The following is a 14,934-nucleotide window of genomic DNA, read 5'->3' as shown; positions in this document are numbered from 1 at the left end:
TGTACTTTAGAAGCATCTACGAAACTGTTAGATAGGGTGATAGAGAAATGCAGTGTTATGTAGAAGGGAAGGGCAGGATTGAACCTGGTGGGCTGAGGACAATGATCGAAGCACGGGGGAGGACAGGTCAGTAGACCGGGTGTACCAGCACGCTGCTCGGTGTCGTGGCGGCACTTTCAATCTGTCCTCATTGACTGCGACCCAATGATACAGCCCAGGCACGGCCTGCCAGACGTTTTGCACGCGCCCTGGCAGCCCCGAGCCAGGTGCCTCCCAAACAAACTCACGTTGTCGTTGGGGTAGAGGACTCGGGAGATGTTCTCGGCCAGGTTCCTGTCGAGCACAGCCTGGATGTAGCCACCGACGTTGACTGAAACACGAGAGGGGAAGGACTGAGACAGCGGTAACGTGACTCATTTATTTAGAGATACAGCACGGTAACAGACCCTTCCGACTGCCCAGCTACACCCACGTGGCCAATTAACCTACTGACCCGGATGTCTTCGGGATACAGGAGGAAACCCACGAGGGCATGGGAGGAATGTGGCAGAATTGAACCCGAGTCACTGGCACTGTGATCGCATTGCGCGGACCACCATGCTAAGGCGCTGCCCTTTGTCGAGTTTAATGTGATGAAGACAGCTGCAGGCAATGTACCTGTGTCATGCGAGGGGAGACTGGGTCAAGGCTTGGACAGCATGCTAGTAACGTACAAGAGAAGTTACATAAGAAATAGGAGCAGGAGTCGGCCATCTGGCCCGTCGAGCCTGCTCCGCCATTCAATAAGATCATGGCTGATCTGGCCACGGACTCATCTCTACCGACCTGCCCTCTCCCCACAACCCTCAATTCCCCTACTCTGCAAAAATCCATCCAATATATTCACTGAGGTAGCCTTTGGGCAGAGAATTCCACAGATTCCCCACTCTCTGGGAAAAGCAGTTCCTCCTCATCTCCGTCCTCAATCTACTCCCCCGAATCTTGAGGCTACGTCCCCTGGTTCTAGTCTCACCTCCCAGCGGAAACAACTTTCCTGCCTCTGTCTTAACTGTCCATTTCAGAATTTTGTATGTTTCCAACCTCAGGTTTGGGGAGATCAGATGTTCATTCCTGCTTGAAAATAACAGCAGACATCCTGTCTTTTGGTTCTTGACAACAGCCCTGTCGATATTTAAATAACTCTGAAACTCCAGGACATAGACACTAACCAGCAATGCAAGGGTTAGGAAAATGTGCAGACTAGGACAGTGTGTGGTCAATCCAGGCGAGAAAGGTCTCTCGAAACCATAGTGTCATTTGCATTGCAGGGAACCGGAGACATTTGGCAAAGACGGACGCGATAAGCATTGAAATGAAGGATCCCAGAGTGACGTCTACAGCTCCTTCGCTAATTCCGAAGCAGGGTGAGGTGAAGACTAGAGGTCACGGGTTAAGGGTGAAAGGTGAAATATTTAGGACGAGCCTTCAGGAGGGTGCAACGAGCTATCAGTGGAAACGGCAGACGCGGTTTCATTTGCAACGCTTAAGTGAAGTTTGTGTGGGTACATGGATGAGGGGTGTGGTTAAGGTGCAGGGGGATGGGACTGAGCAGAAGAGCAGCTAAGTACTGTTTCTGTGACTCTATGAAACAAGTTTAGCAGAGGTGATTTCCTGGCGTAACTGGCCCAGTCGCTGACTACAGACAGACGTGGCGCTCCCAGCCTCGCCCTCTGGCGGGCTACCGATCGGAACGGGGAAACTCACAGTCCTCCAGCTTGAACTCATTGGGAGCCTTGGCCGACCACAGTCGCATGGTGTTGACGGTGTTGTTCCTGTATCCTGGCACCGGGGTGTCGTAGGGGAGGGCCAGGACCACCTGAGGTACATAAGAGCAGGATTACAGCCGCGCAGAACACAGCGCACCGCCCACCTCCTCTTGGCCCGTAACCTGTTCACCCACCGTGGAAAGCAGTCATGCAGCCTGATCTGATGTGTATTTCCAGAGTTTCTTGTTCTCATTTTAGATTCCCGACATCTGCAGGTTTTTTATATGTATATGTGATTTTCGTCTATCCATAAAGGTTTTGAGGTGGCTCTTTGATTTAGTTTTGCCCACACAGTATTAGTCCCAAAAGCAAAATAAAATGTTTGGCTCCACTTCTGGTGGATGGAGCACCTTTGCTGCAGTCGCCAAACGCTTTAATTACCACTCCCGTTCCGACATGTCGGTCTACGGCCTCTTCTTGTGTCAAGATGAGGCCACCCTCAGAGTGGAGGAACAACACCTCCTCCGATTGGGTAGCCTCCACCCTGAAGTCATGAATATTGACTTCTCCTTCTGGTTAAAATAAAAATTCTCCATCCCTTCTTCCTCTATTCCCCACTTGGGTCTTTTACCTCTTCTCACTTCCCCCTGGGTCCCCTCCTCCTTCCCTTTCTCCTCTCCTGCCAGATTCCTTCCTCTCCAGCCCTCTCCCACCGGGCTTCACCCTCCAGCTAGCCTCCTTCCCCTCCCCAACACCTTTTTACTCTGGCGTCCTCCCCCTTCCTTTTCAGCCCAAAACATCCAATAATTATTCATTTCCCACACTTCTGTGCGTGTGGCTCTGGGTGTCCAGCAACTGCAGGCTTTTTTTCTGGTGTTTATAAAATAAATCGCTGCCTGCCAGCTCAGTAGGCAGTGGGATGAGACCCCAGCTTGAGGGGTGCCCACCAAAACAAAGGTGGCTAACCGGCCGGGAGGCTCGTTTCCGAGGCTGGGTTTTGAATGGAAATTTCTGTTGGACGAGGCTGGGATCGGCTGAGTATTTGATCACAATCCCACGGGAATGGGAGTAGGGGTGTTAAATTCTTCCCCTGATTTCCAGGGCCAACGTTCACCCCTCACCCACAGGTTACCTGACAAGGTACTGCCCCACACGCAGTTTAAGTAATCTGGCAGTTTGTATCTTATGCTGTAATATAGTCAAGAGTGACCTAGGCATTAGAGCACAAAATATAGAATGGTACAGTACAGGCCCTTTGGCCCATAACATTGTGACTATCCTTTAACCTACTCCAGGATTGATTTAGCTCTTCCCTCCCTCACAGGGCCCCGTTTTTCTTTCATCCATGTGCTTAAAATGTCTTCCTCAACCACCACCCCAGCACAATGTTCCACACACCCACCACCCTCTGTGTAAAAAAAATCCCACTCCTGACACCCCAACACTCTCCTCCAATCAACTCAAAGTTACGCCCCCTCATTTTAGCCACGTCCGTCCTAGGCTACCGCGAACGTTTGGGGCATGCAGAGTGCTGGTTTGGTCAAGCTGTACACGGGCGAATTCCGCTGGCTTGGAATGGCGTTGCTATTGGTGGATGGAGTCTGGGAATTCCCCGCCCACCCCCACTTACTGTGTGTCTACCCATTTGACCCCTTCAGGGGTGTACACGAACGTTTCTCACCATCTGCCCGGCCTGGGACGGTGTCGCTATTGGTGGATGCAGACCAGGAATAAACCACCCCCCTCTGCACTTACCTGGGTGTCTACCCACTTGACCCCTTCAGGGGTGTACTCGACCCGGCCGTAGAAGTTGACGGGGATGGTGTACTCCGGCCGCGCCTTCTCCCAGGGGTTGCCGAATCTCAGCCAGTCGTCAGCCTCCTCCACCTGTTGAAACAGGCAGCAGTAACCCGACGTTATGCCTTGCAACTTCAACAGATTTACCAGTTCAGACGAAGGCATGGGCGTCTGAAACGCGGGTCTCACTTTGACATCACTTTCAGCGAGGTGTGCACGTATCACGTGGTAGCGTGACGATGGATTTAATTCACACATTTGTACCTTTAACCCGTAATGAACACTTTAAACAAACAATATACTTACAAGGTTTCTCACAGATAATGTATTGTTGAAATATTAAGTACACAACACTCGCCTGCCCCAGCATCCCGGCAAATTTAACAGCAACAGACCGCCACCCCTCACAAACCATCAGCAAGTGTGGGTGTTTGACGCCAGACACCCCTGCCGCATCGTTGTTACCCCTTCCTGAGGGTAAAGTCATTGCGTGAGTAGCTACAACTGCTCAAGCCAATAAAGGCTTACAAGAACTCTGGAGTAGCATGATAATGTAGCAGTTATCTCTTGATACCTGCTCAGGCAGAGTCGTTCGCAGTAGATATTTGAGACAGGTAGTAGAGCTAAAGCTTCTTAAAAATAACCAAGCGATTCCAGTTGAGTCATTCTTCCCACTACACAAGAGATTTAATGCTCTGTCTCACTTCTTTATCAGACATTGCAATTTAATGTAATTTAAAGGTTTCAGATCCGTAACCAAATATTTTAAAAAATACGTATCTTCCAAAATGGGACAATTAATCTGAAGATATGGTGTCAGTGCCTTTTTAGAAACAGTTGCATTTATCCAGAAAATTAATCAAATGGTTTATGATAATGAATTGAATTAATTTTATTACTTACATCCTTGATATACGTAGGAATAAATATTAATTGCAAAGACCAAAGCAACAAGCCTTGCTTATGTCCAAGAGAGTAATTTTGTGTGTGTTGTTGTATAAATTTTCGGGTGCTTTGTGTCCATATCTGTCCGTGCCCTATGTGTTCAAGTGTTGGTCTACACACCAGTTAAATAGAGTGGTTGTATCTGATTTTGCCAACTCCTTTGCCAGGATATCAATTACATTCTGCATAAATATACTTCGCCTTAAATATTCTTAAAATCCTTTCTCCACTCTAAAACCAGCAGCCTCTCGTTTTTGGGATTGTTGTCGCAGGAGACAAAAATTCTCTCTCTTTTTCTTCTATCGCTCTGTATACCATTATTCCTTTGCCTCCTTCACTCCAGAGAAAACAGACCCAACCTAAACAATGCCTCCCCATGACTGAAGTCCAGGCAACACCCTGGTGAATCTCCTCTTTCTCTCTTCAGTGCAATTGTATTCTACCTCTAAAGAGACGACCAGAATTACGCGCATTTTCCCAAGTCTAGTCTTAACAGTGGCTTTACGGTTGCAATTTTACAGCACAATGCGCTTCCCATCTATGAAGGCAATGGAGCCACGTGCCTTCATCCCCAACCTATATGCCTGTGATGCAAGTTTCGGGGAGTTATGGACTTGAATCCCTGTACATCAAAATTCCTTGATGAGCTGGAGTTCTGTGTGGTGTACACCCCTGCAGTGAGGGTCTATAAGCTCGAGGAACCGGGTTAGGGTTGAGTTGGAGTCTGTGTGGTGTACACCCCTGCAGTAAGGGCCTGTAAGCTCGAGGAACCGGGTTAGGGTTGAGCTGGAGTCTGTGTGGTGTACACCCCTGCAGTAACGGTCTGTAAGCTCGAGGAACCGGGTTAGGGTTGAGCTGGAGTCTGTGTGGTGTACACCCCTGCAGTGAGGGTCTGTAAGCTCGAGGAACCGGGTTAGGGTTGAGCTGGAGTTCTGTGTGGTGTACACCCCTGCAGTGAGGGTCTGTAAGCTCGAGGAACCGGGTTAGGGTTGAGTTGGAGTCTGTGTGGTGTACACCCCTGCAGTGAGGGTCTGTAAGCTCGAGGAACCGGGTTAGGGTTGAGCTGGAGTCTGTGTGGTGTACACCCCTGCAGTGAGGGTCTGTAAGCTCGAGGAACCGGGTTAGGGTTGAGCTGGAGTCTGTGTGGTGTACACCCCTGCAGTGAGGGCCTGTAAGCTCGAGGAACCGGGTTAGGGTTGAGCTGGAGTCTGTGTGGTGTACACCCCTGCAGTGAGGGTCTGTAAGCTCGAGGAACCGGGTTAGGGTTGAGCTGGAGTCTGTGTGGTGTACACCCCTGCAGTGAGGGCCTGTAAGCTCGAGGAACCGGGTTAGGGTTGAGCTGGAGTCTGTGTGGTGTACACCCCTGCAGTGAGGGCCTGTAAGCTCGAGGAACCGGGTTAGGGTTGAGCTGCAGTCCGTGTGGTGTACACCCCTGCAGTGAGGGTCTGTAAGCTCGAGGAACCGGGTTAGGGTTGAGCTGGAGTCTGTGTGGTGTACACCCCTGCAGTGAGGGTCTGTAAGCTCGAGGAACCGGGTTAGGGTTGAGCAGCAGTCTGTGTGGTGTACACCCCTGCAGTAACGGTCTGTAAGCTCGAGGAACCGGGTTGGGGTTGAGCTGGAGTCTGTGTGGTGTACACCCCGGCAGTGAGGGTCTGTAAGCTCGAGGAACCGGGTTAGGGTTGTGCTGGAGTCTGTGTGGTGTACACCACTGCAGTGAGGGTCTGTAAGCTCGAGGAACCGGGTTAGGGTTGAGCTGGAGTCTGTGTGGTGTACACCCCTGCAGTGAGGGCCTGTAAGCTCGAGGAACCGGGTTAGGGTTGAGCTGGAGTCTGTGTAGTGTACACCCCTGTAGTGAGGGCCTGTAAGCTCGAGGAACCGGGTTAGGGTTGAGCTGCAGTCCGTGTGGTGTACACCCCTGCAGTGAGGGTCTGTAAGCTCGAGGAACCGGGTTAGGGTTGAGCTGGAGTCTGTGTGGTGTACACCCCTGCAGTAACGGTCTGTAAGCTCGAGGAACCGGGTTGGGGTTGAGCTGGAGTCTGTGTGGTGTACACCCCGGCAGTGAGGGTCTGTAAGCTCGAGGAACCGGGTTAGGGTTGTGCTGGAGTCTGTGTGGTGTACACCACTGCAGTGAGGGTCTGTAAGCTCGAGGAACCGGGTTAGGGTTGAGCTGCAGTCTGTGTGGTGTACACCCCTGCAGTAACGGTCTGTAAGCTCGAGGAACTGGGTTAGGGTTGAGCTGGAGTCTGTGTAGTGTACACTCCTGCAGTGAGGGTCTGTAAGCTCGAGGAACCGGGTTAGGGTTGAGCTGCAGTCTGTGTGGTGTACACCCCTGCAGTAACGGTCTGTAAGCTCGAGGAACTGGGTTAGGGTTGAGCTGGAGTCTGTGTGGTGTACACCCCTGCAGTGAGGGTCTGTAAGCTCGAGGAACCAGGTTAGGGTTGAGCTGGAGTCTGTGTGGTGTACACTCCTGCAGTGAGGGTCTGTAAGCTCGAGGAACCGGGTTAGGGTTGAGCTGGAGTCTGTGTGGTGTACACCCCTGCAGTAACTGTCTGTAAGCTCGAGGAACTGGGTTAGGGTTGAGCTGGAGTCTGTGTGGTGTACACCCCTGCAGTAACTGTCTGTAAGCTCGAGGAACTGGGTTAGGGTTGAGCTGGAGTCTGTGTAGTGTACACTCCTGCAGTGAGGGTCTGTAAGCTCGAGGAACCGGGTTAGGGTTGAGCTGGAGTCTGTGTGGTGTACACCCCTGCAGTAACTGTCTGTAAGCTCGAGGAACTGGGTTAGGGTTGAGTTGCAGTCTGTGTGGTGTACACCCCGGCAGTAACGGTCTGTAAGCTCGAGGAACCGGGTTAGGTTTGAGCTGGAGTCTGTGTGGTGTACACTCCTGCAGTGAGGGTCTGTAAGCTCGAGGAACCAGGTTAGGGTTGAGCTGGAGTCTGTGTGGTGTACACCCCTGCAGTGAGGGTCTGTAAGCTCGAGGAACCGGGTTAGGGTTGAGCTGCAGTCTGTGTGGTGTACACCCCTACAGTAACGGTCTGTAAGCTCGAGGAACCGGGTTAGGGTTGAGCTGGAGTCTGTGTGGTGTACACCCTTGCACTGAGGATCTGTAAGCTCGAGGAACCGGGTTAGGTTTGAGCTGGAATCTGTGTGGTGTACACCCCTGCAGTGAGGGTCTGTAAGCTCGAGGAACCGGGTTAGGGTTGAGCTGCAGTCTGTGTGGTGTACACCCCTGCAGTAACGGTCTGTAAGCTCGAGGAACCGGGTTAGGGTTGAGCTGGAGTCTGTGTGGTGTACACCCTTGCACTGAGGATCTGTAAGCTCGAGGAACCGGGTTAGGTTTGAGCTGGAGTCTGTGTGGTGTACACCCCTGCAGTGAGGGTCTGTAAGCTCGAGGAACCGGGTTAGGGTTGAGCTGAGTCTGTGTGGTGTACACCCTTGCACTGAGGATCTGTAAGCTCGAGGAACCGGGTTAGGTTTGAGCTGGAGTCTGTGTGGTGTACACCCCTGCAGTGAGGGTCTGTAAGCTCGAGGAAACGGGTTAGGGTTGAGTTGGTGTCTGTGTGGTGTACACCCCTGCAGTGAGGGTCTGTAAGCTCGAGGAACCGGGTTAGGGTTGAGCTGGAGTCTGTGTGGTGTACACCCCTGCAGTAAGGGTCTGTAAGCTCGAGGAACCGGGTTAAGGTTGAGCTGGAGTCTGTGTGGTGTACACCCCTGCAGTGAGGGTCTGTAAGCTCGAGGAACCGGGTTAGGGTTGAGCTGCAGTCTGTGTGGTGTACACCCCTGCAGTAACGGTCTGTAAGCTCGAGGAACCGGGTTAGGGTTGAGCTGGAGTCTGTGTGGTGTACACCCCTGCAGTGAGGGTCTGTAAGCTCGAGGAACCGGGTTAGGGTTGAGCTGCAGTCTGTGTGGTGTACACCCCTGCAGTAACGGTCTGTAAGCTCGAGGAACCGGGTTAAGGTTGAGCTGGAGTCTGTGTAGTGTACACTCCTGCAGTGAGGGTCTGTAAGCTCGAGGAACCGGGTTAGGGTTGAGCTGGAGTCTGTGTGGTGTACACCCCTGCAGTGAGGGTCTGTAAGCTCGAGGAACCGGGTTAGGGTTGAGCTGGAGTCTGTGTGGTGTACACCCCTGCAGTGAGGGTCTGTAAGCTCGAGGAACCGGGTTAGGGTTGAGCTGCAGTCTGTGTGGTGTACACCCCTGCAGTAACGGTCTGTAAGCTCGAGGAACCGGGTTAGGGTTGAGCTGGAGTCTGTGTGGTGTACACCCCGGCAGTGAGGGTCTGTAAGCTCGAGGAACCGGGTTACGGTTGAGCTGCAGTCTGTGTGGTGTACACCCCTGCAGTGAGGGTCTGTAAGCTCGAGGAACCGGGTTAGGGTTGAGCTGGAGTCTGTGTGGTGTACACCCCTGCAGTGAGGGCCTGTAAGCTCGAGGAACCGGGTTAGGGATGATGAGTGAGAGTCTGAGGGGAAGTTACTTGGAATATTCGGGTCCGGGCGGCAGCCAGACTCTTGGTTAGGTCTGGCTAATCAACAGTGAAGAGGGCAGAACTATGAGCACACACAAACAGAAACAGAGCACTTGTCCATGTCTGTCAGGACCGAGTTTTCATGAATGAGAGCAGGAGCGGCTGAGCAAAGGCCGCTGCTCCATTCACACCAGGCATCGATACCAATCTCCAGAGCTACGAGGGGAACGCTGGTCCTGCTGCCCGCCTGATGCCAGGGTTAAGGACATCTCTCTAGCCCGAGAAAGCGCTTTGCGTAAGGAGGAAGGGAAGCCAATGATGTGGGGGGGGGGGGGGGGGCGGATTCTATTGTCCAGATGCATGTGCAAGCCAATGATAGGAGAGCAGTTGTGTGCAGGAAAGCGAGCAAAAGGGATTTCGTGAATAGAACTGCCCAAGCAGAGGGTCGGGACAAACAAGGTCAGAGAACAGAACGCCCAGTCGAAGATTAGTGTCGGAGAGATGGGATTCAATTCATGGGACAGTAGTTCTAGTACTGTGAAAAAAGTCTAGCTTCTTTCTCCCCACTTAAACAGGGCTCGGAAGAGGGTCTGACTGATTACCAGGTCTATGATTAAGGGTTTCAATTAAATAATTGGTGGAGTTCATGGAGAAATTAACAAAACCACACTGGGCGGGAGGTCGACGATTGGCTTAGGAGCGGAACGATCGGAGCTCGGCTCCTGCTGCTGTCTCTGTTCGGAGATTGTACGTTCTCCCCGCGACCACGAGAGCGCTCGTTTTCTCCCTCGTTACCAAGACATACGGGTTAGGGTTAGTAAGTAGCGGGAGCGCCATGCTGGCGCCTGTGTGAGTGTTAGTAAGTTGTAGGCGCGTTACGTTGGCACCGGAAGTGTGGCAATACTCGCGTGCTGCCACCAGCACGGTCCCCAGACTGCGTCGGTCATTGGCACAGAGACGCATTTCTCTGCACGGCTTGCCGTACGAGTGACAGATAAAGACAAGCTAAGCCAGGGCTCCCAGCCTCCTTTTATGCCATGGGCCGCTACCATTAACTGAGGGGCCTATGGACCCCCCCCCACCATCCCCAGGTTGAGAACCCCTGATCTGATCTGGACAACTAGACAGGGCCCACAGCAAGCAGACACGAGCCTCGAGTTGGAGTCAGGATAGGTAAGTGAAAATCGTGTCGGCCATTGAACCGAGTACTCGCAGGTGTCAGCTTACAGACTTGACAAAAACGTGGCTGCAGAGGTCAAGGTTAGAATATTTAACTTGCAGGAAAGACAAAAAGAGGTGAGGGAGCTCTCCTTTTAAAGGAAACGATAAAGGTGGGAGGGGGTCAGGACCTGAACTCAGTAAATTAGTTATTGTAAACAGGTTCAAAGGAGCCAAGAACGGTTTAACATGGTCCTGGTGAACCTAAGTGACCTGACTTCTGGCTGGTGGCCAAGGAAAACAGCTAAATGCTTTGTTAATCACTCTTTTTCTGGTAAACGATCATCGCAAGCAATGGACCGTAAATTCAGTCTGGTAAGAACTGAGGCTAGGGATACAGGGGCCCTTCACCAAGGGTGTGAAGACCTGAGGTTCGATTGATTTAAGTGCTGTTCTGAATTGGAAAATTTGGGTACAGGCTGAATCGAGGCAGCGGGGACCCAGTCTCCAGAGTGCATCGTAGCGACTGAACCTGACGGTTGGACGACGATACAGGCGCTGGGCCAGGGTGTCGGGGCTCGAGGTGACGGACAGGCGCTGGGCCAGGGTGTCGGGGCTCGAGGTGACGGACAGGCACTGGGCCAGGGTGTCGGGGCTCGAGGTGACGGACAGGCGCTGGGCCAGGGTGTCGGGGCTCGAGGTGACGGACAGGCGCTGGGCCAGGGTGTCGGGGCTCGAGGTGACGGACAGGCGCTGGGCCAGGGTGTCGGGGCTCGAGGTGACGGACAGGCGCTGGGCCAGGGTGTCGGGGCTCGAGGTGACGGACAGGCGCTGGGCCAGGGTGTCGGGGCTCGAGGTGACGGACAGGCGCTGGGCCAGGGTGTCGGGGCTCGAGGTGACGGACAGGCGCTGGGCCAGGGTGTCGGGGCTCGAGGTGACGGACAGGCGCTGGGCCAGGGTGTCGGGGCTCGAGGTGACGGACAGGCGCTGGGCCAGGGTGTCGGGGCTCGAGGTGACGGACAGGCGCTGGGCCAGGGTGTCGGGGCTCGAGGTGACGGACAGGCGCTGGGCCAGGGTGTCGGGGCTCGAGGTGACGGACAGGCGCTGGGCCAGGGTGTCGGGGCTCGAGGTGACGGACAGGCGCTGAACTACGGGTCAGTGGATGGACTCTCTTTGTGGACTTTGGTTCAAAATGCTACAGCATTTGCTGGCGTTTAGTGCTTGCATGAGTTGATTTTCTCCCCTCTCTCCACGTCGGGTGATTAATGATCTTTCCCTTTTGGGGCTGCCTGCTACAACACGGATCTCGAGGTTGTGTCATGTTGATAATAAAGAAACTTTGAAGTTTCCGGGCATCTGCGTGCACCTTTACAGTGCAGAACTGGCCCTTCTGTCCACGCTTCCCAGCAACCCCCGATTTAACCCTAATCACGGGAAAATTTACAACGACCCGTTAACCTACCAGCTGGTGGGTCTTTGCACTGTGGGAGGAAACCCACCCAGCCACAGGTAGAATGTATAAACTCCTTACGGGCAACCACGGAATTAAACCTGGGTCGCTTGTACTGTAAACCGCCATGTTAACCACTATGCGACCGTGCTGCCTGGGGGGGGGGGGGGGGGGGGTGTGTGAATTAGCAGCAATTTGCATCAACGAGTAAGTGTACAGGTGAACCTAATAAAGTGGCCAGTGAGGGCATTTAAGGTTACAAAAAAAATGAAAATTGGACCTGTTGTGGATAAAGAAAAGTTAAAGGCAGTATTACATCAAAATATAAAGGTGTTTATAGTAAGAACAAGAGCAGGGAAACGTCACAGTTCACAGACATATCAGCCTTAAGAAAATGGAAAGATATAACACACAAGGGTTGTAAAGAAAGCTTTTGGGACATTGGCCTTCATAAATCAAAGTATTGAGTACAGGAGATGGAATGTTACATTGAAGTTGTACAAGACGTTGGTGAGGCCTAATTTGGAGTATTGAGTGCAGTTTTGGTCACCTACCTACAGGAAAGATGTAAATAAGGTCAAAAGAGTACAGAGAAAATTTACAAGGATGTTACATAGAAACCCTACAGCACAATACAGGCCCTTCAGCCCACAAAGCTGTGCCGAACATGTCCCTACCTTAGAAATTACTAGGCTTACCTATAGCCCTCTATTTTATTAAGCTCCATATACCTATCTAAAAGCTTCTTAAAAGTCCCTATCGTATCCGCCTCCATCACCGTTGCCGGCAGCCCATTCCACACACTCACCACTCTCTGTGTAAAAAACTTACCCCTGACATCTCCTCTGTACCTACTCCCCAGCACCTTAAACCTGTGTCCTCTTGTGGAAACCATTTCAGCCCTGGGAAAAAGCCTCGACTATCCACACCATCAATGTCTCTCATCATCTATCAGGTCACCTCTCATCCTCCGTCGCTCCAAGGAGAAAAGGCCGAGTTCACTCAACCTATTCTCATAAGGCATGCTCCCCAATCCAGGCAACATCCTTGTAAATCTTCTCTGCACCCTTTCTATGGTTTCCACATCCTTCCTGTAGTGAGGCGACCAGAACTGAGCACAGTACTCCAAGTGGGGTCTGACCAGGGTCCTATATAGCTGCAACATTACCTCTCAGCTCCTAAATTCAATTCCACGATTGATGAAGGCCAATACACCGTACGCCTTCTTAACCACAGAGTCAACCTGTGTAGCTGCTTTGAGTGTCCTCTGGACTCAGACCCCAAGATCCTTCTGATCCTCCACACTGCCAAGAGTCTTACCATTAATACTATATTCTGCCATCATATTTGACCTACCAAAATGAACCACCTCACACTTATCTGGGTTGAACTCCATCTGCCACTTCTCAGCTTTGCTTCCTATCGATGTCCTGCTGTAACCTCTGACAGCCCTCCACACTATCCACAACACCCCCAACCTTTGTGTCATCAGCAAACTTACTAACCCATCCCTCCACTTGTTGCCGAATCTGGAGGACCCAAGTAAAGATTGAACAGGTTAGGACTTTACTCCTTGGAAAGTAGAAGATTGAGAGGAGATTTGATAAAATGATGAGGGAATATACTGTTGGGTGGGACTACAACCAGAGGTCACGGGTTAAGGGTAAAAGGTGAAGGGGAACTGGAGGGGAAACTTCTTCACTCAGAGGATGGTGGGACAGTGGAACAAGCTGCCCAGCGCAAGGGGTGCTTGCGATCTTGATTCCAGTGTTTAAGAGAGGTTTGGATAAGTACGAGGATGGTTGGGTCCCGGTCAGGTCAATGGGAGTGGCAGTTTAAATGGTTTGGCATGGGATAGGTAGGCCATAGAACCACAGAACATTACCGCACAGAAACAGGCCTTCTGGCCCTTCTTGGCTGTGCCGAACCATTCTTCTGCCTAGTCCCACTGACCTGCACCTGGCCCATATCCCTCCATACACCTCTCATCCATGTACCTGTCCAAGTTTTTCTTAAATGTTAAAAGTGAGCCCGCATTTACCACTTCATCTGGCAGCTCATTCCACACTCACACCACTCTCTGCGTGAAGAAGCCCCCCCCCCCCTAATTTTCCCTTTAAACTTTTCTCCCTTCACCCTTAACCCATGTCCTCTGGTTTTTTTCTCCCCTAGCCTCAGTGGAAAAAGCGTGTTTGCATTCACTCTATCTGTACCCATCATAATTTTATATACCTCTATCAAATCTCCCCTCATTCATCTACGCTCCAGGGAATAAAGTCCTAACCTATTCAACCTTTCTCTGTAACTCAGCTTCTCAAGTCCCGGCAACATCCTCGTAAAGCTTCTCTGTACTCTTTCAACCTTATTAATATCCTTCCTGTAATTTAGTGACAAAACAGGCCAAAGGGGCTGTTTCCGTGCTGTACTTCTCTTCGACTCTAAGTAGCTCAGTAAGGAACATAAAAGCAAGAAAAAGATGAAGAATAAGAAAACGAAAAAAATAGAGTGGGTCCCTCACTGAGGCAGGAGGTATTATAGCGGGGATTAAGAAAACGAGAAATATAGAGTGGGTCCCTCACTGAGGCAGGAGGTATTATAGCGGGGATTAAGAAAACGAGAAATATAGAGTGGGTCCCTCACTGAGGCAGGAGGTATTATAGCGGGGATTAAGAAAACGAGAAATATAGAGTGGGTCCCTCACTGAGGCAGAAGGTATTATAGCGGGGATTAAGAAAACGAGAAATATAGAGTGGGTCCCTCACTGAGGCAGAAGGTATTATAGCGGGGATTAAGAAAACGAGAAATATAGAGTGGGTCCCTCACTGAGGCAGGAGGTATTATAGCGGGGATTAAGAAAACGAGAAAAATAGAGTGGGTCCCTCACTGAGGCAGGAGGTATTATAGCGGGGATTAAGAAAACGAGAAATATAGAGTGGGTCCCTCACTGAGGCAGGAGGTATTATAGCGGGGATTAAGAAAACAAGAAATATAGAGTGGGTCCCTCACTGAGGCAGGAGGTATTATAGCGGGGATTAAGAAAATGACAGGAAAATTGATAAAATCGTTTGTGAGTCTTTGCAAAAAAGACAAGATCTTATTTTTTTTAATTTAGAGATACAGAAGGTTTCAATGAGATCTTCCCCTCATTCTTCTGAACTCTGGCACGCGCTGGCCCAGAGCTGTCGAACGCTCCTCGCGCGTTAACCCTTTTATTGCTGTGGTCATTCCAACGCTTACAGTACCTCCCAAGTGAGGTCTGACTTCTGCCTCATAAAGCCCCAGCATGACACGCTCGTCCTCGGGATCAATGCTTTTTGCTTGCCTTGCAACTGGCTCACCCTTCAGGGAGTCCTTCACGAGATCCCCCAAGTCCCTTTGCC

At 51.4% G+C, this 14,934-nt stretch overlaps 1 protein-coding gene across 1 annotated transcript in view; it reads right to left on the bottom strand.

Annotated features, from left to right (window-relative positions):
* The window catches only part of LOC132383700 (glycogen phosphorylase, muscle form-like), a 111,054-nt gene that overhangs the window by 43,831 nt on the left and 52,289 nt on the right, over positions 1-14,934 (bottom strand). The window contains exons 5-7 of the mRNA XM_059954890.1: positions 3,501-3,632; positions 1,744-1,855; positions 288-370 (exon numbers count right to left, since the gene is read on the bottom strand). Of these exons, the coding sequence (XP_059810873.1) occupies positions 288-370; positions 1,744-1,855; positions 3,501-3,632 (327 nt within the window). The remainder of the gene's footprint in view (positions 1-287; positions 371-1,743; positions 1,856-3,500; positions 3,633-14,934) is intronic.

This window comes from Hypanus sabinus, chromosome 31, assembly GCF_030144855.1.
Source record: "Hypanus sabinus isolate sHypSab1 chromosome 31, sHypSab1.hap1, whole genome shotgun sequence".
Lineage (NCBI taxonomy): Eukaryota > Metazoa > Chordata > Chondrichthyes > Myliobatiformes > Dasyatidae > Hypanus > Hypanus sabinus.
This window is presented reverse-complemented; position numbering and strand designations above follow the sequence as displayed.